This window comes from Mytilus californianus, unplaced genomic scaffold, assembly GCF_021869535.1.
Source record: "Mytilus californianus isolate M0D057914Y unplaced genomic scaffold, xbMytCali1.0.p SCAF_13, whole genome shotgun sequence".
Taxonomy (NCBI): domain Eukaryota; kingdom Metazoa; phylum Mollusca; class Bivalvia; order Mytilida; family Mytilidae; genus Mytilus; species Mytilus californianus.
The window spans coordinates 21014688-21039394 of NW_026262615.1; the positions used below are offsets into that span (position 1 = coordinate 21014688).

At 31.9% G+C, this 24707-nt stretch overlaps 1 protein-coding gene across 1 annotated transcript in view; it reads left to right on the forward strand.

The window, feature by feature from the left end:
* The first annotated feature begins 7289 nt into the window (after window positions 1-7289).
* Window positions 7290-24707, forward strand: part of LOC127723897 (solute carrier organic anion transporter family member 3A1-like) — a 58997-nt gene continuing 41579 nt past the window's right edge. The window contains exons 1-3 of the mRNA XM_052230613.1: window positions 7290-7407; window positions 12018-12180; window positions 12956-13094. Of these exons, the coding sequence (XP_052086573.1) occupies window positions 7290-7407; window positions 12018-12180; window positions 12956-13094 (420 nt within the window). The remainder of the gene's footprint in view (window positions 7408-12017; window positions 12181-12955; window positions 13095-24707) is intronic.

Consider the following 24707-nt stretch of genomic DNA (forward strand, 5'->3'; position numbering starts at 1 on the left):
CATTTTTAATTTAGGATTAGGTTTACAAGTTTGACTAGTGTTAGGGTATGCCCCTCAACCCCCCTTTTTTTCTCTTTTTGTTTTTGATATAATGTTGTGTATGCATTTTGTTTACATTTATTAGGACATTTTATGGTCATTGATTTCATAGTTTACTAGGCCAAGGAGGCGGAGCAAGACAGTGAAATAACAACAACTTTTGAGATGGAAGTTAGAGCATTGGTCCAAGTTCCTCCCATTCTTTCCACACGGCGGGACTGGAGAGTGCAAAAACTAAAACAAAGCATTCAGTTAACGCACTCCTCTAAAAATAACCGAAGTTAACTCACCCGAAGATCTGAGGAAAAATTACCATTCATGTTACAAATTCTATATACCGATCGATTTAAATAAGAAAGAACAGCGTATTAAAAAAATCAAATATTCCTATTCTCGCCACAATAATAATACTTCTGAGCATAAGAGGGGTAAGATATTGTTTAGCTAAAATTTAAAGTTGCAACTAAAAATGAATTAGAATTTCATTAATTTTAGAGTTCACCCCAGACCATAGTCTACAATACTGCAATTTTATATTTTCGATTTGATACATAAATATAAATATTAAATACTTACTATGTGACTGAGATATAAGAAACATTATAAAATGAGGCAGGTAACAATTCCATGCCATTTTTTTCCAAAAAGAACACTTCCTTGTTTAACAAAATAGGTATTATTCTATATTAATCAATATTGGTTTCGAATGAAATCTCTCACTGTGTTTTATCTTAAATGCTCACTCGGGAAACTATGGATTGTTTTGCAAAATTTTAACACGAAATGCATTTATCACCTGTTGGATAATACCATTTTAATCCAAATCAATAGTTCAGTGTTTGTAATCTCGGAATACAAGAAAATCAAAATATGTCAATAATCAACAAAACAATGTAATTTACAACTACATGAAAGTCAAATAATTAATGTTTAGGTTTAGGTAATATATCACTGTTATTCATTTTATTTGATTTTTCTTTCAATTTGATATAGTTTTTGAGAGACAAATTAAAGCACAATGTCACGTAAAATGTATCTGTTATGATTGAATTGACTTTTATGATTTTAATCACATTGAACTGATAAGTACATACATCAAACTCGTTACAAATTCGCGCCCTCCAACTAGGTCTTTTATTTATTTTTTTTTAAGAAAAAAAGATTAACTTTTTTACATATAACACTGACTTTAAAGTAAATAAGAAAATTTATGATTTCCTCAGTGAGACAGCAACAAAACGACACAAACAATCAAACTAAATTAAAATGACAACAAGTGGCTTATACCAACAGCAATTGACTTAGTATAATAACATTAAGTCAAGCTCTTAAATCACTAAATCTGAAATGTTATAACTACGTTATCTACAAACTATAAACTTTCTAAATCTACCATCAACACATGTCATCTCCATAAGAACAAAGTGTACAGTTATGATTAAAGACAACCTTTGACAAACTTCCTGACTTTGGACAGACAAATGAACTTGTGGTAGGAATTCAAATTATTGTAGCTTTTAATTTTCAAACTCGGAAATTTTAGAAATGAAAAAAGAACATACAATTACAATAATTTCAACAAAACACTTAAGCCTATAAAACCGGTACCATTCTGAAATAATACGAACACGTAGGGACCAAAACATATTTGCAAAATAATTATATGAATAATACCACATGAAAGAACTAATTACAATGATATGATTTTGAATGAACTTAAAATATTAAGAAAGTGTTTAAAAGTGTTTAAAAGATAACATACAAATGCCTCCATGGGACGCTTAGGAATATACGGCAAATTGAGCTTTTTCTATTTATAAAGGTACACCTCTCAAGAACCATGAATGTGACGCCACCCAACTTTGAACTTGATCTGTGTTTGGTGTTAATAAGCATTGTGTATAAGTTTCATTACATTTGGTTGAAGCAAACTAAAGTAAGAGTGCGGAAACAGCAAATTAAACACAATTTTTCCATTTAAAAAGGTACATCACTCAAGAACGATGAGGTTAACGCCACCTAAATGCATTCTTCATATGTGTTTGGTAGAAACAAGCAACCGTACAAATATTTGGACGTACGTACAGATTGTCAAGGGTAAACCTTAACGCCTCCTTCATCCATGACGGGGGGAATAAATATCACGCAAATACCGATGTACTTCATACCGGACGGATGTTAACCATATTTTCGTGGGCTGAGCGGAGCTGACCGAGTTAAAAATAAAATCATACGATATCATCTCCGAGTACACCATACGTATCTTCTTGAGTGACTGCAGTTATATGTTTTTTATCATATTAACTGGTCGATTCAATCGCTTAAAACATAATAGAAAACAAAATTTGCATATAAAACTTGTTATAGTTGGAAGATTACAAGTTGTTAATGTAACATAATTGATTTAAGGTTTATACTCATCAATGGACAGTTTATTTGTATTTTATGAATCTATGTTGTATTTTGCATTCTTTGTTCAATAATTACTTCGAATCAGATGTAGTTAATTTATAATTTTACCCAAATTTCGACGTTTATTTCTGCTCCTCTTAATTTTCTCATATATTTTTTTAAAGACTGTAATATTTTTTTTTATTTTGAAGGAGTCTCTATTCGCTTTTCGGTTGTATTTCGAGCATGCAAACATTTTACTATGGATCGAGTTTACCGTTATTCTTCTCTTAATGTTTAACCATTTTGCTAGATATTCAATATATCTTGCACAAACACTACGAATATGAGAAAATTACATTAAGATTCTGTAAAAATATTAGCAACTTCTCTCAAATAGCTTTCGATTAAGGAGTTGACTACACGATCAACGGACTTTTTTCTTGTCTAGCTTCATACATACAGAGATCAAGACAACGATCGATATGTTTTTAGGAAAAACTAACTTTGAAAATACTCGAACGTATTACTGTTAAAATCGACTGAGCGTAACGCAAACAACACTCAATCAAATGATAGCATGATAGTTAAAACAGGACATATCTGTTAAACGTTTGGCAAACAACGATACTTCGCGAATTGCTTTTACTTTATTTCATTTGTCCTTAACATAAAAATAACGGTCACAAACAATAATATATATATAAGTATGTTTGAATATATATGACCGAAAGGGGCCTAAACAGACGAGACCCTTAATTAAAGGTCCACGTTGGCTGAGGAAGTAAGATTTTAATCTGAAAGTTTGATTTTACACACAGATTTTCAATAATGTTTCACACCCTTTCTTTATGGTTAGATCGTTAATAAATTAAAACAAAAAGTATTTTGTTTTATAAACATCTGTTTATTGCGAAGACTGTATGATGACATCTAGATGTATTTTAGTTGGTTGATGTCACATTGCTGTATACATTACATGTAAATCTTATTTTATGCATAATTTAACAGAAAATTCCGCGGATATTATTCTTTTTTTCAGTAAATTGATCCAGCTTTCGCATTTTGCAAATCAATTAACCCCAGAATAGTGTTTCATCCAATAATGATTTATTTCATCGCAATTTTTTCTCAATATTTTACTCTCTATACAATAATGTCTTATAATTCGAAGGTATGATTGGTTATATGGTATAACTGTTTCCCGTAAAGGGATACATGTATTCAAGTGTGACGGGTTAAGTCTAGTTGTGAATATTAAACCCTTCTTATAAACGGGTTCGCCTATAAAATGAACAATACGTCTAAGCTAAAATTGCAACCATACAAAGGAAAGACATGTGCTCGTGAGGATGAAAATGTTGTATGTACATGTAGTCTGTGGTCAAACAAGTAATAACGTGTATTTGAACAATTCAGGAATTGCTCGATTTCAAAACATGATGTCACGTCCGGACTTGGCAGCGTCCTTTTCAGAGCAGGGCTATACAGAAAGTGCATATACTGCCCCTTTTAATTGAATCATACTCTTACTAAAAATGAGCCACGTGGAATTTTACTGGTATTGAATCTTTTTGTGTTTAGTCATTAAATAAGTAAATGTCATTATAAGATAAAAATAAAAGAAACTAAATCAAACATTGATTCCCCTCTGTGTTCACTTATCTCTAGTTAAATGAAAAAATTGAAAAAGAAATAAAGTGGTCGTAATAGATTTTTAAATTGTTTGATGGCGAAATGATTACTCGTAAGACAAATTGTGAATTATATTATAAAATGTCATCAATTGCAACCAAATTCCTGATATACAATATATTTAAATATTCAAGTACTTTAAAATATCCTTATTGCGATTCGTCAGAGATCTCAAATAATCATCCGTTACCGTTATTTTTAAAAAGAAATTAACGTGATTCGTCAAAATCAGTCGATTTTTTTATTGTCATAAAAAAAATGTAAATGTTATTGCCATACACAAAAACTTATCGTTAACGTCATTTGGAAAGATTTGTTACCGTTATCCGTCATAAAGATTCTACATTACGACCCTCGTTAAGATTGACGACCCCAAGTAAGATGTCAACAGGATTGTTTTGGTAGACAGTCACTCGTATTATAGATAATATACTATATTATGTGAATAAATAAAGAAAACCTTGATCCTTACAGGTAAGATAACATGTGTACTGTTTCAGATAATACCTTGTACTTCAACATACAACAAGGTAAATATTTCATCTGTAATATAACTTTCCTGCACATATAAATTTTCTGTATTTGTAAAAATTGCAAAATGCATTGCGCCGAAATGAATATTTGTTCAATAAGAATTTAAGTGCACGTGCACGTGCACAAGTGTGTTCAAAAGTTCATAATGATTTTATTTACTAGTAGCATTTATTATAAAAGAAAACATTAATTCACTTACCAAGTACATTTTCATACTATTATAAAAAATCACTGCTTAGTATAGAATCAATTTAAAGCATAATGAGATGTATAATAAAGGCACAATTTTCTGTCATAGTAACAAAGTACTCGCCTTATCTTGTTTTATACAGGCACGTTTAGTTCCGTCTAGTGAAACAGAATATGATTTGGTTTTAAAGTTTATGATTACGTCAGGACAACAAGGTCAGTCAATCTAACATGTGAATAGTACTATGCGTTTAATGTACGTTCATTTCAATACTGGTTTTAGTTGGAACTTTTGTATTTTTATGCATGTTTGGAAAACAAAGTTTTGTAAAGATTCATAGTTGTTCTTTAAGAATTTATTTATGAGCAGTATAATATTCAGAATGGTATTTTACTATGGAAATGGGATATGTAGTATGATTGCCAATGATACAACTATCCAACTGACCAACTTAAGTAGATGTAAGCAGTTATACGTCACTGAACTGGTTTTAAATAAAAAGTAAAACCATACCGTATGCTAGTAGTAAGCTATAAAAGTTCAGTTCAAACGAGAAAAGTCAAGTGTTTATGTGTAAATGAATGAAATTTGTTTTAATACTTACAATTAATGTAATGATATAAGTGATGCTCTATGGCAATGTATTTCAGAAGTCAGAACATACTGCAGACTCAATAAATAACAAGCACTCCAACATTGATCCAAATCGTACTTCTAACAGGTTGGTACATTCATAGGGGAGATGCTTCTTTCCCATTTATTTTTCCAACATTTTCGTCACTCTACTGTTGTTTTTTTTTACTAGAATGAGCATTAAAGTCAATTTTCTGGTGATTCTGATGTAAACTAAACTACGTCATCTGTTTACATTTTCAATATTTAATACGAATCCGTAGCGTATAATCGACAAAACAGATTCCATTCATAGATTGCTAATCGAAAACTTTGGCTCTAATTAACTTTAGTTGTTTTTTTTCTTTTTTTTTTTTGTGCGGCGTTTACCAATTATAACCTTGATTAACAATCAACACATAATCATTGACCACGTGAAAAAAATTGCGACTAGACATGACGCATCTTTCGTCCTGAGAATGCATTGCATATCTTAACTACAAAGTGGTATCGCTAGACAAAATTGGTTTGAGATGTTTTGTTTTTACATTATTCATGCCCTTGACTGTTATCTCCGTAATAAATTAAATACGCGTGGGAATATTTTTTTGCACTTTAATTGTAATCGTAAAATAAGCGAAATACATCCCCCTTCTAATTTTTACGATTGTCTTCTACTTTACAGTATGCCACTAGATGTTACCACCCTGAGAATGTATTAGATGCATTCTACCGTAGATTAAACAACGAACAATTAAGTGTTCATCCGCAGTTAATTACCTTTCCACAGTCATGACAGTCGATTAAAAGAAAAATCTTTGCTTTTGGCAAAAGTAGCTACTTTTAAGCAACGAATGTGATATAAAGATATCAGCTGATTGACCTGAAAAAACGAAATTATCGAATTAAACTTTGATTTAATTGGTTAAACACATTTCTAAATAGTTCGTTTAATAGCATATGGAATGGAGTATTTTCCTTTACATCAAATGGTTAAGTAGCAATATGTTTTGTGTGAAACAGTAAAGTAGCATTAATATCGATCGGATTTATTTTTGCGAGGCAGCAAAATAGCATTCATACCAACGTTTTACGCGGAGACGCAAAATAGCGTATATTTAGATTTTGTTTTCACGTGAAGCAGTAAAAAGTTTAATGTTGACTCTTTTATGTGAAGTAATGAAAGGCATATACATGATTGAAATTTAAGAAAATTTTTGTAACTGACTTGTAATTTTATGTTTCAGGATCCATATTCCAAAACATTAAGACACACAGCTTATAATCAGTCATGCGTTCAGAGATACAGTGTGGCATTGGTCTGTTTAAACCGGATTGTTTACAATGTTGTGCGACTATGAAAATCTTTACTGTGTTTTTTTCAATAGCAGCATTAATGACATCGACGATATCCATATATTTAGCGTCACAAATTACAACGATTGAAAAACAGTTTGGATTCACGAGTACCCAAAGTGGCTTACTGATGAGTTGTAATGATATTGGTTACTTGACAGTAACTCTATTTATCAGCTTCTTCGCAGAAAAAGTGCATGCTCCGCGTGTTCTATCCTTTTCAACATTATTGTTCGGTGCTGCCGGAATAATTTGTGCAATACCATATTTTGTTTCACCAGTGTATTCAAAATCATTTTTGCCGAAAACTTCGAATGTTAGTCAAAGTGATGATTTTTTATCAAAGATGATGTCAGGACAGCTATGTGAAGCGTCATCAACTTTCGCCAAATCAAATTCTAATATGAACTGTAGTTCAAATTCAGACATCCGTACGTCGGTAGGTATCGCAAACGACTTCACTCCTGTTGCCATGGCAATTATTGCCATTGGAATGATACTTCAAGGAATAGGCAAGTCTCCAAGACAAGCTTTTATTACCACGTATATTGACAACAATGTTAAAAAAACTCAAACAGCTGTTTATGTCGGTGAGTTATTCCATATAGTATTAAACTATTTGAATTATAAGAAATTTACAAATTAGTAATATAAAAACCAATTGGATAGTCATTTTAACAGTCTGATATACATTTAAAAAATGTATACACAAGTCAATCTCCTTTGCCTAAAGGTAAGAGTGCCAATAAGGCAATTATCCGACTGTGTCCAAAATGAAGCGAATTTAAACATCTATAGGTCACCGTACGGCTTTCAATAATGAGCAAAGCAAACACCGTATATATTTATAGTCATATATTGCATAAAAGGCATCACAATATGTGAAACAAATCAAACGAAAAAACAAGCACCCGGATTTAAAACACAATAAACAAAAAACAAATATGACAACTACCAACAAATATGACAACAAACAAACAGCAACTAACGGCAACCACTAAATTACAGGCTTCTGACTTGAGACATGAAAAGAATGTGGCGGGGTTAAACATGTTTGTGAGCGATCAACACTCATCCCAACCCGAGACAGTGATATTACGGCTAAACGTAATAACAAATTTTAAAAATTAGTTGGAAATGGTTTGAACCATCGGATCGGTAAGAAGCACAAAAGCAACTTACATAAAAACAAAAAAACGTAAAGTGCCGATCTAAGAGTACTTGCAGTTACTGATAGCTAGTTCAAAGCCAATTCATTTTCTTTTAGTAAATATATGTTGAAAGAATCATGCATAAAAAAAAAGGTCAAACGGTGTCATAAATCATAGAACCTGGTAATCGATAATCATCGATTACAGTGATTGACTTTTGAAGAAAAATTTGTAACCTTTGACACATAGAATAATGTCTTAAAATAGTGAATTTTAAAACAGTTTAACATATCATATAACACAAACTGACATAGTCAATCTGTGTATGGTGTGACTCCTAACATAAATGAAATCGGCCGTTAATTGCCAGACTTAGTATATGTAATTGAAGTGACAAATTAAGAGTTTAAGAGTTAAAATATCTGCTGTCTAAATTCCTTGGAATGAACAAAGAAATTATCGGAAGGAATCGATCATGAGAAGAAATAAAATAGGTTTGTTCTTCCGTCCGATTAAAGATATAGTGTTTCGATTTAATGCAAGAACAACAAATAAGCAAGTTCGACGTGATAGTTTAATTTATTATATTTATGCATTTGTATAGTCTATATGATTCTTTTTGGAAACATCTGGTGACAATTTATTGTAACAGGTAGTGTAACGGCAGTAGCTATATTCGGACCTGCACTTGGTTTTGGACTCGGTGGTCTGTTCAGCAAAATCTATGTAACTTTAGAAGGTAATTTTTTTTTCTAGACGTAATATTTTTTTTTTTTTTTATGAAAGCCTTATAACAGACGTCATCGAAGTATGAGTCAAGTAAGAACTGAGGATTCAAGTTGTAACGTGAAAGGTATTTGTCTATCTGCTTGCAAAATATTGTGGAATATTGCATTGAATTAAAAGTCTATTGTATAGAAAGTGTATCGCATTACAAACGTAAGTTCTCAAGAATTTTCTCGTTAATATGTATCGTAATTCATTATAATAGAATTGGACGATAATAAGGTCTGTTAAAGTGTTTACTGAAAAAAGTAAAATCACAAAAATACTGAACTCCGAGGAAAATTCAAAACGAAATGTCCCTAATCAAATGGCAAAATCAAATGATAAAACGAATCAAACGAATGGACAACAACTGTCATGTTCCTGACTTGGTACATGCATTTTCAAATGTAGAAACACTTTTCGTTTCTGCGCTTTATTAAAAAGTGTGACTACTTCATGTAAACTACAAAAAGGACACATTTTATTATAAAAAAAAGTTAAAAAATAAAATTATCTCTTCAAACTTTCCTTTTGTATTGTTTTAGTTCCTGTGAATGCGAAGTTTAATGGAGAGCACGTGATATCATTTATATTGTGCTTAATTCGAAAAATCAACACTGCATTTATAAAGCTAACTGAGAAACGTATTTCTAACTTTCGTTGTCATTACAACTTGACATTTTCTACATGACGAAACACAAGCCATATGCAATAACATTAACGAAAACCAACTTTACTGGCGTGAATGTGTTTTACAGAATTGATAGGAATGAGCTTACACAACAGTAGAATGGGTCAGAAAAAGTAAAGAATAGACAAAAAATAGACAAAAAGCTAACAAAAAGAGATTAATAGAAAAAATTACAAAATCGATAGAGAATACAGAAAACTTGAAATTGCATAGAAAATTAAAAAATAAAGAGGTGAAGAAGCAAGGACTACCCGTCCCCAAATCCAGACCCTCATATAGGAATGATTTTTCAGAAGCAATTGTAAAACGGATGAATGAGACGTTACTTGTCAATTCAGTATATTGATGTATTCCTTTGCACCGTTCCTTCTACAAATTTTGCTATTTGTTGCTCAATATGTGGCAAAAAAACAACACTATATTCGATTAACCTTTACAAGGCATGCTCAACCCAAGCGTTTTTTTAAGTGAACGGTAAACTGTAATAAATATTCTATAACTAAACAATTAAAAAACAATAAAGTATATAATATTTTAGAACTTATGGTTTTCGTACATAATTGTAGATGTGAATATTTCGCCACGAGATCCAAGATGGATTGGTGCCTGGTGGATTGGATTCTTAACATTCGGAGTAGGAAGTATTTTAGCTGGACTTCCCTTCATGTTTTTCCCAAAAAGATTCCGAGCGAAAACAACTAAGGTGGATACGAAAGTATTGAAGAAAAAAGGAAAAACAAGAATCATAGAAGGTATGAAAAGAGGAAATATGAACCGTTATTTCAAACTCATAGAAAATATGATTAAAAAAAAAACAAAAAAACTAAATATATTTGCGCAAGAACCGACACAATCAGCCGTACACATTCGTTATTCTTGAAGAAGATTAAATTCCAAAGAGTATACTGCAGATTTAAAACAACAGCGTATGTTGGAACAATAAATTTAATTGATGCCGCCAATCTCCACTAACATGAATAAGGCTGAAAGAAATAATGTCATATAAACATTATGTGTTGTTCTTGTAAATGACGTTTTTTGACGCAGTATGCAGTTAAACTTAGAATACTTATTTACAACAAGTAGATGTTGTGTTTCAGTATATTAAACAAGATTAATTAGGTTTTCATTATCTTTGGAATTGTAATGCAAAGCTTTGTGCATCAATATGAATTATTATAACACAACATAACGTATGAACGTATGCATTTTTCTCAAATTTCAATTTGTTGATAAAAAATAAGAAGATGTGGTATAATTGCCAATGAGTAAATATCCACCACACTTTAAATGATGCGAATTTAAAGCAACTTTTAGGTCAACGTACGATCTTCTTACACCTTTTTCAGTTGTCAACATTGGTTTACATTCACTCTGATTTGTAAACAGAGCTATTGGCATTATTCTGAAGAATAAGAACACAGCATAAAGCATTGACGCACCTTTTTCAGTTTTCAATTTGTTTATTTTAATTTGTCTTATTTCAGAATTTGTTAAAAACATATATGGACTGTTTCGCAACAAACTGTATGTACTTATCATAGTGGGTCGATGTTTGATCCTTATTCTAGTAAGTGGCAGTGTTGCATTTGGACCAAAATACATTGAGACTCAATTCACTTTGCCTGCTTGGAAGTCTAGTTTAGTAATAGGTATGAATATTATTCAAACTTTTAAACTACACATGAACAACAGGTCATATCGTAAAATCTACTAATTAGCAATGTATTCTTCTACAACATCATTATAAAACTATGTTTGAAGGTTGTGTGATTGTATGAAAATTGTCTCAAAACTTGTATATTCAAAATTGAACCAAAAAGAGTAAACTCAAATCTCCTAGGCATGTATTATGATTCACTTCAATCTGATGAGAGACAGCTTCTAATTGAAATTATAAACTAAATAATCTGAAAGATGGATTTGTATTTGCCAGTATTTTATTGTTTAATACAAGATAGTAGCATTCTCAAAGAATTTAATGTTTCCTTAAATAAACCCCCCTCCTCCTCCCCCCCCCCCCCCCAAAAAAAAAAACCAAGCGTTTTAACATGAAGTATATTATGAAAAGAAATGTCTTTGACGTAACACCACCTAATAGAAAACTAAAACGAACAGATTTCAAGCATATACTTCGAATGTATATAATGCTTGTGAGTACGCATCTCGAAACGCTAAATGAAGGGCAAAGATAAAATATATTTACTTCAATTGTTTATACGAGCTGTAAATTTAGAAAAAAAAACTCTCGTCTACTAAAAATGACAGTGAAGAATGTACAATGTTGATTATTCGTATATTTTTCGAAGTTTTTGTAATAAGAATTACAATAAAAAAACTTGTAGTTAGCGTACGGTATGCAACAATAGCTATGCGTAGAAAGGAACATATTAAATAGAGGATATAAATGATCTGCCACCATTCCTCAAAATGACAAAATCGAAATCAAAATAAATAAAACAAGTAACAGTGTAGAAAAGGTATTCTACAAAATTATAAATTATCTAAGCATGGCTACTTTCTGACTTTATCATGACCAATAAAACTGTAGAGTTTGTGTTCATTTCAGGTGTAACTCGTATCTTTGCAGTATCTGTTGGAACTTTTGTTGGTGGGTATATTACGTCTAAAAAGAGGATTTCACCAGTAGGATGCGGCGGATTAATCGTCATTCTGTCAATATTCACCATTGTACACTACTTGGTACAAATATTTCTGGGTTGTCCGACTCCAGAAATAATTGGATATAACAGGTTTGCTTTCTTTCATTTGGAATTTCTATTCACATGGTTATTCTTTGATCTTAATAGGTTCTTTTTTATGTCTCATACTGCATGGATACAACCATAACCATCCTTCAAGAGCATGAATATAACTATCTAGTTCGAATTGTGTTTTTAAAACTTCGCCTTGAAACGAAACAAAGAAAATGACTGCGAGCTAAGTGTATAAAAGCAACCAAAATAACCACTGCGGCAGTGGATATGATTTTAACAATTGACGTAAACACAGGAAATCACTTAATAATTTATAAGTTAGTCTTTTATGATAAGTATATATTTAAAAAGCCGTTTGGAAATATTTGCAGATAAACGTCAATTTATATGGTGCGATTTCGCAATAGACGACTTTCGAATTCGTGAACTTTCCCGTAAAGTTCCTATGGTACAATGCTTATGTTATTACGTCACTATAACCAATTGTTTGATGGCGTCGTTTACGCCGATTGACCTCATATCAACCAGTATAAATCACTCATAAAAAAAAATCGAGATTTGTGTATTGATTTTGTTTGACGCGGGACATTCTTGGAATAATATTGTCCAGCGTAGAAAATCTATAGATTATATTCATGCACTTAATCAAAGATTATCCAATTGAATCCATGTAAACTTAAAAACAACCATACAGAACCAGTAATTTACAAGCTAGGTCATCTTCGACCAGTCTGTTTTCAATGTTGACGTCTAGTGTAACAAGCCAACAAGCAATTATATTAATGCTTTTATATCTCTTTTTCAATTTCAGAAATTTAAGCAATTCATCTGATATCTGTACAAGTAATTGCAACTGCAATTCTGAGGACTATTTTCCTGTTTGCGGTTCGGATAACAATAACTACTTTTCACCTTGTCATGCCGGCTGTTCAAGTATATCTACAATACAGGTATATGTTTTATTGAATAAGCAAGACCTAAGAGGGGATAACAAGGATGCAATTAAAACAAATTATTCAATGAAAAAGACACTATGACCAAATGGAAGAAAACATAATGAAGGAAAGTGTTTGCTTTGGTAACAATATAATAAAAAAATACAATCAAATACTTTTTACCACAACAGCAAGCATCAAATTTATCAATATCATAATCCAAAAAGCTACGGTTAATGTTGGTCTACTATAGCGTAGCTCTCCTAAATATAATGATTTCCTTCAACATTCTTGATAAATTAATAAAAAAAAATGTTGACGTTGACCTCACAACATGATTTATGTCTAACGACACCCAAATATCCAAACAATATATATAATGCCCGTGTTTTTGCTGCATAAATATACGATTGTTAACTGTATTTTGTAAATAAATTGAGCTTTCAATACAGACCGATAAAGAAAAACAATTAATTGATTTAATAAGTAGGATCGACGTGTAACTTTTAAAAATGAATATCAAGGTTATTATTATACAATGTAAAGCAAAAACGTAACATACGGAAAGATAAACAATGAGGTAGTATATATTCTTTGCTCAAGTCTAAATCATTACTCTTCCGTCGAGATTCTAACTCGTCTGAACGGCCAGTGACTGTATGGAGCAAAAGTGCATATTGTTAATCCATTTTGACTGCAAAAAATAGCAGATGTTGCAATATAAATAATTTATATTTCTACTTAAAAGGGATTTACGAATTGTACATGTATAGGTCCAACAGCGACAGGTAAACCTGGTTTATGTTCATCTGACTGTCAAATGTTGGTTCCCTATCTTGTTGTTACCTGTGTGTTTAGTTTGGTCGAATCATTGGTTATTATACCAAGTTTGATATTCATGTTGAGGTAAGATCATCATCATCATCATCATCATCATCATTATTATTATTATTATTATTCTTATTATTATTATTATTATTATTCTTCTTATTATTATTATTATTAATAATAATAATTATTAATAGTAATTATTAATAATAATTAATAATAATAATGGTGTTGTTAATAATAGTTTTGAATATCTTATCAATTTGTCTTTATTCATGAAAGATACATTTTTAAAATTATAAAAAACAGTTCATTTAACAGATCAAAACCTAGATTAAGTAGAGGCTCAATGACTTTGACCATATCGATTTCGAAAGCATTTTCGAATAAGGGTAGCAAAAGAAAAAAATTGTAAAACACAAAATACACAAATGAACAATACTGGCAAGAATTCAATGTTGAAAATCATTCTGTGGTTGCAGTTTTCCCCTTGAAAATGTAATACTGCTGTTGTATTTCGTTTATCTATATTGTTTTTTAATGTAGGTAACCATACAACTATATAATAACAAATTTGATATATTATATTTCTTGTTTTAGATCAGTTGAAGAAAATCAGAAAGGAATAGCTATAGCTTTCTCAGCATTTATTACAACTTTATTAGGTAATAAGTGAGGATTTTTTTGTTAAAAAGCTGTTCGAAAATTCTCGCATACCTTTCAATGTATAAAGTCGATAAAACACCCGGCCCGAGAGTATGCGATTGGTCATGTCCGTTAACTATCTGGTTGTGTCTCCATCTCTCTAATCAATGACTGAATCACACTTTCAGATAATATTGAGACTATATTTCCCATTGGTTCAGCTGATTGATTTCGTTTGACTCAGTTTTTATGGACTTTTCCTTTTAGAATTTGCATTGGAGTTCGGTATTTTTGTTGTACCTTGTTGACAGTGTGTATCTCTTGGGTATCTCTAATTTTGTAATTTTTCTCAATGACAGCCAATGTTTTCCATAGCAAACATGAATTTAGCTTGATAAATTTGTGAATTGCTATAATAGCAAATATCTTCAAAAGGTGAAAACATGTACTACATTTAGGCAACACAAAATGTATAATGTTTCGAAAAAGGGAACACTCTTTTTTTAGTTAAAATGCATTTCTCGTGTAATAAATCTTAAACGTAACGTTAGGCCTTGAAATAGACCAACATTTATATTTTTGAAAGTAATGTCTCGACTAAAATTGAGGTACCGTGAAGCAAATTGCCGGTCAACCTATACACGAATAAACGTAAACAACAGATCTTCGTCAATTTCACTTTGATTACAAATCAAACAAATAACTTCAGATTGCCTAAAAACCAGTAGGATTCATTAAAACTAATAAGTACTAGTTCATGTTTTACCCAACTAGAAATAGTAAGCTTCAGCATTCTGTTCATTGAAAACAGAGTTAAGCAACATGCACACACAAATGTTAACGGTAAAAGTTAAAAATGTCTTAAAGACTATTTTCGTAACGTCATAAACATCTCAGATACAACACAATATCCAGCCATCTAATATTTGCTATAAACAACTGTCATACACGTGGGAGGCTTGGCTAGCTATAAAACCAGGTTTAGCCCACCGTTTTTTTTCAGAAAATGCCTGTACCATTTAAAATATCATTTAAATTGTTTATTTAATGTGTACTTAGTTTCTTTTGTAAAACTAATCGTGGTTTTTCTATATATATATTTTTTAAATGAATTTGTTGAACAAATTTATTAACATTTTAGGTTGGTTCTTAGGACCTATTATCTTTGGGGAAATAATTGACATGTGTTGCAAAATATGGAGCTCACGGTGTGGAGTAAAGGGATCATGCGCGTTGTACAACAATGTGAACTTCCGATATGCTACTTATGGTTTCAGCCTCATACTGAGATGTATTGTTCTAATAATAGACATCGTGGCTTACTTAATTGCACGAAAGAAAACGGATTGGAGTACTGGAGAAACTAGACGTGAACGTAAAAACGACTTGCCTGAAAAACAAAGTTTCATCGTAGATGAAGGGGATACTAATGGAAACAATAGTTACATCAAGACATTTTTAGAAAATAAGGAATTTAAAGAAACAAATATTTTATGTTAATATAATCAAATCACAAAGTACAATGTCTTTATACACGTGAAGTCTCATGTTGACAGTCAACCATCTGACGATATTTTATAAGACTTTTATAGGTCATGTCGACGATCTATATTCATACGACATTTGATAAGACCAACTAAACAATGATAGAAGTTTATTTACAACACTTGACTGAGAAATCGAAGACTTCCAAGTTCGCCAAATAAATGTTGATGCAGCTCATTATCAATCGTACAAATGCGTCACAAACATAATGATATCAAAATTCTGTCTCTTTCTTTGTGGATCGAAGTGAGCTTAGTTTCAAATAAACAAAATGTATGACACCTTTTGCTAAATAAACTTACTATACAATCAGCATGCAGGGAAGAATTGTAAATACCTTCCTAACTATGTACACATGAGATGTAGAGTATACGTCAAAGAACAGCAAAATGACGACAAAAATAACTTTAAAAAACACAAATAGAGACAGTTTTCTACAGTTGCTATAAAATAACTTAAGTATTAAATCGTCTCTAGTCTATAAAGGTTGTGAATAGTTGAGAGCCAACATAAGTTTACAGATGTAAATCTATGCATCATAAATATACAAACCAACATAACAAAAAATTGGCAAAATATTGCAACAGGAGCGAGACCTGATGCGTCGACATGATGAGCATCTTCTGCTAAGTATGCATGACTTATCAAAGTTACAAACCTTAAAGTTTTTTGTGAGTTTGCTGTATTTAATACCGCTGCTTTTGAACTGCATGATTAATAACGGTTATTGTTTTATTGAAATATGTCGTTATAAAATTTGTATCTTTAATTTTTAATTATAGAATGAATATCCCACATGCAGAGGTCTGATTCCTTATCAGGGTTTGGATTTCGTTTTGTTTCTTTTATTAGATCTTCCAACGTTTGTACAAGGTTTTGCTTTTTTTTAAATATTTTGGTTTCGAGAATCATTGAAGAGACATAATTTATTGACATGCGCATGTCAAATTTATACTGTCAATGTAAGTATAACATCGTACACTTTTTCATGAATTTGGTGTGTTTAATACCGATGCTGTTGTACTGCATGATTGATAAGGTTATTGTCTGATTGAAATATGCGCTATAAAATTTGAATTCAAAATACGAAATTATGGAATAAATCTTCCTCGTGCAAAAGTCTGCTTCCTTGTCCAGTTTTGGCTTTCATTTTGTTTCTTGTATAAGTTTTTCATACGTCTGAAGAAGGTTTTGGATTTTTAAAATATTTTGGTTTCGAGAATCATTGAAGAGAAATTATTTATTGACATGCGCATGTCAAATTTGTACCGTCAATGTAACTTTAATATAACTTAAATTGTTTGTGAGTTTTGTGTGTTTAATACCGCTGCTGTTGTACTGCATGATTAATAAATATTATTGTTTGAGTGAAATATGCCGTTATAAAATTTGTATTCCAAAATTTAAAATTATGGAATGAATCTCCCTCATGCAAAATTCCTTGTTCGGGTTTGGCTTTCATTTTGTTGCTTTTATTAGATCTTTCAACGTTTGTACAAGGTTTTGGATTTTTTAAATATTTTGGTTTCGAGAATCAATTGAATGATATTATCTATCGATATGCGCATGTCAAATTTGTAGTGTCAATATAACTATAACATACATTTCTCCAACTCTCTCAGGCAAAGTTCACTTTAGGAATATTTGGCTGTTCTTTTGGGTCCCTTCTATTTTGATAGCTCAGTAAAAATTCCAACATTTATATACCAATTGCTTATAATTTTGTTTGTGTTTGATTGTTCCTGGTTTAGTTTAAACACATTTCTAGTTATAGAGAAAGTCCAAATAAATGCCCATACGAAATAATACAGCGGAGGCCCGTAGGGACGATGCCTATTATTCCCCAGTATTGGACAGTTGTTTTGACTTTCGCTTACTTAAAATACACTTTAAGTATTTAAAATGAATCTTCAGAGTATAATATTTAGAGTAATTGTATTTCATTTTGTAATGGTTTTCATGTCATTTTCCCGGTATTGTACCCAATCATCCGCAAGCAAAATTTAAGATCAAGCTGACCATCTACTCACTAAACGGAGTATTTGTGAGCAGTACCATACACACTATAAAAAAAATCTTGAATGAAGTTCATCCAGATTTATGTTTAACATTTTGTTAGTCATTGGCTCCCCACGTTTTCTTGTGGGTTTTAAAGGATATTTATTTGTGTCTGTAAGTTTATGGATTATGTGTGTTTTTATTTTGATAAATACTGGGTGAAGAATCGGCTTAGAAAAAAGAAATGGTACAACTAGAATAGTTGCCCAGGTATGTAACACTGTAGTTTAGGTTATTTAACTAATAAGGGTGTAAATATTGTTCTATATATTTCAAACCATTCTATTAGATGAAAAAAAATTAAACAAGAAAAAGAGTGTTTCAAACATATCCCATCATTTTTTCCTTCTGTTCATTACAACGAATACAAATGTTATCTCATTTACTACGAATCAATAGATAAAATGATTTAAAAATGATACAAACAAATTTTCATCGACTATTTATTTATAGACATCCCACATATATATGTTTTCCCTTTGGTAGGCAGATTCTGATTCTTTAACAAAAGCGTATATTTATTGTTATATATAGATTCTACCACTGCATCGAGTGTGATACGATATTTATTCACTCGAGACAGTTAAATTTTCAAATTTAAAACGCGAGGCTCGCCGAGCGTTTTAAATATTTAAAATTTAACTGTCGAGAGTGGATAAATATCGTATTACACGAGATTTGGTGGTGGAATCTGTTTCTCTAATGATTTTCAAACAATATGCAGGCAAACTTATTCCTTCTTTTTGAATGATCTGCAAAAAGATGTGTTCTTTCTATGTGACGTCATCAGGCATGGTGGAAATAGGAAATTCAGAGGAAAGCAAAAAAATTCGACGTCATAATCGGATTTTAACCAATGAAGAACTGAGATCAAACGAACCACACGTTGATTAAATTTTTTTTATACAATGGGTGCAGAAAGGGATAAATTGACGAAGAATTAGAGAAATAGTTGAAATCAATTATGATAAAAGATTTTTTTTACTAAAAAATTACGTGGTATAGAAAGATTATTTCTTTTGGGATATAGAACACTTATAGACTTCATGATAAATTTATTGTACTCATACGTTTGTACCAGGTCAAAGGAATCTTAAATACCACACAATGTAAACTGAAAATATTTGTATTCTTCCGTATACATGGTATAATCAGAGGAGAAACAATGATATTTTTTTTTAATCCTGATGTTAACAAACATTTCTAGATTCCATTTTGTATTTCTTTATGTCAGGTTAACAATTACTTTTTTAATTTCATATAAACATTTCAATGTTAACTTCGTCATGTTCATTGCCAATATAACTGTTGTGTTTGTCACTGAACATATAACAGTGAATAAATACGATTATATTACGCATTTCTGTCGAAAATTGAATTTAAAACGCACTTAATTTAACAGAAGCATTATCAAAATTTTATTAACACTTCTTAAAAAGTTTATCCCTTAGTACTATATTCAAATTATAACATCGAACATTTAAATTATACCGAATACCCCATTTTGACAATTTCAGTTTCGTGAACTATTTATTCTGACCACAATATTTTTGTAGAAACTTTCTTGTAACGATAAAAAGTAATTAATATTGTTGTATCATTTACACTCACCGATTAACGCTTCTGTTTTTGAGTATGGAAATATTTGTATACAAAATATTGATTATTTTATTAAACATCTGCATTTTGTCCCAAAATTATGTTTTTGGTGATATTTTTGACCGCAAATGACAAAATTCTGAATACTCCATGTATACCTTACAAAAAAAATATTTTTATTTACCTGTGTACGTTATTTTATTTGGCGGCATTTTGTCCAAGGTTATGGTTGTCTTTCTGATATTGTTTTACATCTAACCCCCCTGTTTTATTAATTTTGTATTTACATTGTGTCATAGATCAAATTTATTCGTTCAGTGTATGTTCACTTGTTTTTGTTCATATGTCTTTTGATTGAGTTAAGCAATTCAAATTGATATTTTATAGATTGTCTTTCATTGTTGTGATGTTACACTATTGTTTCAGGTTAGAATGAAGGTTGGCGTCTATTAAAACGTTTAAACCCGCTGCTTTTGTTTGCACCTGTCCTAAGTCAGGAACCTGATGTTCAGTGGTTGTCGTTTGTTAATGTGGTTCATAAGTGTTTCTCGTTTCTCGTTTTTTATATAGATTAGACCGTTGGTTTTCCTATTTGAATGGTTTTACACTAGTCTTTTTTGGACCCTTTATAGCTTGCTGTTCGGTGTGAGCCAAGGCTCCGTGTTGAAGGCCGTACTTTGACCTATAGTGGATTACTTTTACAAATTGTGATTTGGATGGAGGTTTGTCTCATTGGCACTCATACCACATCTTCTTATATCTATATAATATAAAACAGAGTCGAAGAACTGTTATTACTATGGCTCTATTGTCAAGTTTACAAATTGAAAGACGTGTCATTCACAATCACCACCACAAGCACACAGGGAAGTGCATTGTAGGGCATATTGTCCACACGTGCAATGATAACGATATCCTCGTTTGCATCCACAGAGAATTAACACTAGGCATGAAGATGAAGCCTCTGACATATTGCTCCAAAGCAGTTGCCGTTGATCGCTTTTGTCTTATATCAAGCCGAAAGCCTTTTTTGTTAGACAATTGAGGTTTGAAGTTGAGACATTCACTCCAAACACATCCACTTCAGCTTTGTACTTGTTTTGGCTTTCAAACTTTTTTCATCTGAGCGTCACTGGTTGGTCTTGTGTGGACGAGACGCACGTCTGGCGTATTGAATTTTAAGCCTAGTACCTTTTGTTAGCTATTATTCGTGTGTTTCTTTCTCCCATCTATTTGTATTGTGGTCCTGTCATGTGATGTTGTCGTTTTGGTGTTGTGTTTGACTTTGCAATAAAAACGGGAGGTTCGGTATGCCACAAAACAAGGTTTAACCCACCATTTTTTTCTTAAAATGTCCTGTACCAAGTCAGGAAAATGGCCATTGTTATATTATAGTTCGTTTCTGTGTGTGTGTAACATTTTAATGTTGTGTTTTTGTTGTGTCGTTGTTCTCCTCTTATATTTGATGCGTTTCCCTCAGTTTTAGTTTGTAACCCGGATTTGTTTTTATCTCTATCGATTTATGAGTTTCGAACAGCGGTATACTACTGTTGCCTTTTTTTAATAAATACAATGTTTGATGTGTTGGAAAATGTTGATTTTGTTAGAGGAATACCTTCAATGGACCTGCCTTTTTGAGCGAATTGATGTTTTCGTGCCTCATATACTTTCTCTTATATATTTGTTCGACCATACACCGGATAACAAACAATCGTTAAAAAAAAAGCATAATTTTTTTGACATTCACAGTCCTTGCTGGTCTCTCATAATTGTGAATGCTCTGGTAACATCATTAAAAGCCTTCAATGCATTCCATGCTGATTTTTTCTACTACCCGCAAACGATGACACAGTATTGCATACGGTGAATGCATGGAAGACAGGCAATGCATATGATTTTTCTAGTCCCAAATTATTAGCAAGTACATGAAATCGAAATATATCTAAATTTTTTTCCAGTCCCAAAATCAACCCAAATTCCAGCTGCATTCGTCAAATGAAAGCAAGACACAACAATTAATACAACATTCGTGTCAACTGTTCGAATCATCACTCTAGTATGTCCTTCTTTTACCACATCTGCAATATGTACCACAATTCTGGTATTCGCTTCTTCTTGATTTTAATGTGCAAGGCCTTACGTTATCATGGGTACAAATACACATAACATTTTGTCAATCTGAAGCAATAGTTATCTCCCCGAAAATGTTCTCATCCTTCAGCTTATGAGACAGAAAATAAGAACGCTCTGTTTTGTTATTATCTACCAGTTAGAAGCTCTGCCAGTTTTCTAGGAACGCATGTTTGCCCATGTACACGTCTCCTTATTCCTGTTCCTTGCATGCTTCGACATATTATCAACAGCTACACCGTCAATCTATTATAGCGTCTACATTGGTTACATCTCCTGTTGATGTTGTCAATGGATTTAAGCACTTCGAAAGCAACTCTCATTAAATCCTTGACGAATGTTTTCATTCAGACTCAATGTTTGTTATGTCAGCCACATGAACTGGTAACCACCAGGAATGATGAATATGGTCAAGGGCAAAACACCAAGGAATGATCTTACTCAACGTATCTATGTACAGCTTGAAATGTCCTTCTCTGATGGCTCGAATGAAAACTTATGAATCCAATTCAAACTTCATTGTTTAATACCAGCAATGAAAATGTGGCTTATCCAATGACAATTGCATACAACATTCGCCAAAACTTGGTGTCTCATCCAGGTTTTCCTTTTAAAGAAATTCAGTGGGAGCAGTCTTAAGAAGAACAAACAAACTACAAGCTCTCACTTGTGATCTACCGAATTATACTTTTTACCGGGTTTGTACTAACATAAGCAACACGACGGGTGCCACATGTGAAGCAGGATCTGCTGACCCTTCCGAAGCACATGAGATCTACCCCAGGTTTGATGGGGTTCGTGTTGCTCAGTCTTTAGTTTTCTATGTTGTGTTTTATACTATTGTTTGTGTGTTGGTCCTTTTCTGTTTTAGCCATGGCGTTGTCAGTTTATTTTCGACTTATTAGTTTGAATCTCCCTTTAGTATGTTTCGCCTCTCTATTGATGCGCACGTCGTGTTCTTGTTATATAGCTTTCTTTAATAAACGCATATGCATAGGGAAGGTTCCCCAAGACACAACTGACAATTCATCAACTTCATCTTCTTGTGTGTCTGCTACAATTTTCTGACATCTGCAACGAAACCAATCGGAACTTTTATATACGGTAAACTTATATTGAACAAATAAGTTTGCATATACATTGTTGAGTCATGGTATATTGTTAGCAAAAAGTAGCTGAATGCAAATTGTTTCCTAGTGATTTTGCTTCATTATGAAAGGTTATAAAACATAATTTGGTTCCCAGTATACAATTGTTTATTGTATCTGTCTCATTATTTATCAACTATTTATCATTTTTTAAGTATGTTAACAACCTAAATTCCTCCTGAACTGCTTCTCGTAAATCTTCAGTACAGTCAGTGTAAGGTCCTTCCTTCAGCGGTATCTCAGGAACTTTGGTCTTCAAGACAACAGGTCTTCCACTTGCAAACGATGCTGGCAAAATTTCAGTCACTTTTGTACACTGTGTTTTCTGTACGAGTAAGTTTATCCGTTGTTCACCTTGTTCATCACTTGTCACATGCCGGTATAATGATATCCCAGTACCATGAAATGAATCTTTAGCTTGGATTGTGGTCAATGTTATATCTACGGTAGTGATGGTAAATACGTCTTTCTCCAGTGACGGTGGATACACAAACCCATTTTATTCATTGCAATACCGAGAGCACTCTATCATACAATACCGGCAATCCTAACGGGAAACGTTTATCCACGGTATATAATAGAAAGTCGTCGAACATGGTCTTGCGCTTCTTGTGTAACACGGTCCCCGGCACTGAGTTTCGTTTATAAAGCTGTGTCCTGAAGTTTAAGTGCACATTGACAAACACGAATATTAACATTACTTGTAGTAACTTCGTGGAGGTTTTCATCTGGTTTATTCGAACTATAAAAGAAACATACATATTCTTCTATTGCTATTTTACATGGTAAGCCGGTGCAGGTGAATTTCCTGTTCCGAGTGGCTGTCTTTTCTGACATATCATATGTATCCTCTCTATGTGTTTTTTGTTATATCTTAATATCTGTTGAATTGAACTTTAAATAGCAGGTCTTACGGCATTTATTCAGATTCATTGTAGAATTTCACGAGATGTTCCGATAACTCATATGTCCGGCACCAGTATCAATACGCTTTGTGCAACAACAGAAAGTCGACATTTTTCTTGTATTTTAACACAAAATTGCGACTGGAAGTGGCCTCAACTTCACCAAATACTATTTCAATATTTAAAAATAACAATAAAACCCTTGTGATGTGATTCTGATCAAATAAATATATCATTTTTTGTAATCTAAATTAACATTTCTGAAAGAAAATGGAAATAATTGAAATACAGAACGTGCATCCGCCATATTAGATTTTACCGGAAGTAAACTATTTTTCCAGCTTGCCTATATATCTTAGATTTAAGAGTATAGAAAGAGGTATGTTTGAGCAAAATTTGGTGCTTTTAACACGAAGTGCATTATTCCTTCATATATTGCACCTATCTGCTGGACTATAATTCGAGTTCTTGGTCATCATGATCAGTTTAAATAAAATCAACACAGGGATTGATCGCTTTACGTGTTTGTTACTTGAACACTTCATAGATATAAACAGTATATGCCTTCCCATAGAAAAGACATACCCGGAAGATCCTTTTAGTACTTATTAACACGTTGCTTTCTTTTTATCGAAGAATACTAATAATGACGATTACTTATGCATCAGATTATTAAAATATTTGTTACACTTACTTACCGTTTGAATTAGATAATTTAAAAATTACTAATAGAAGAGATGTCAGCAATTCCATATTTATTATTTTAAATG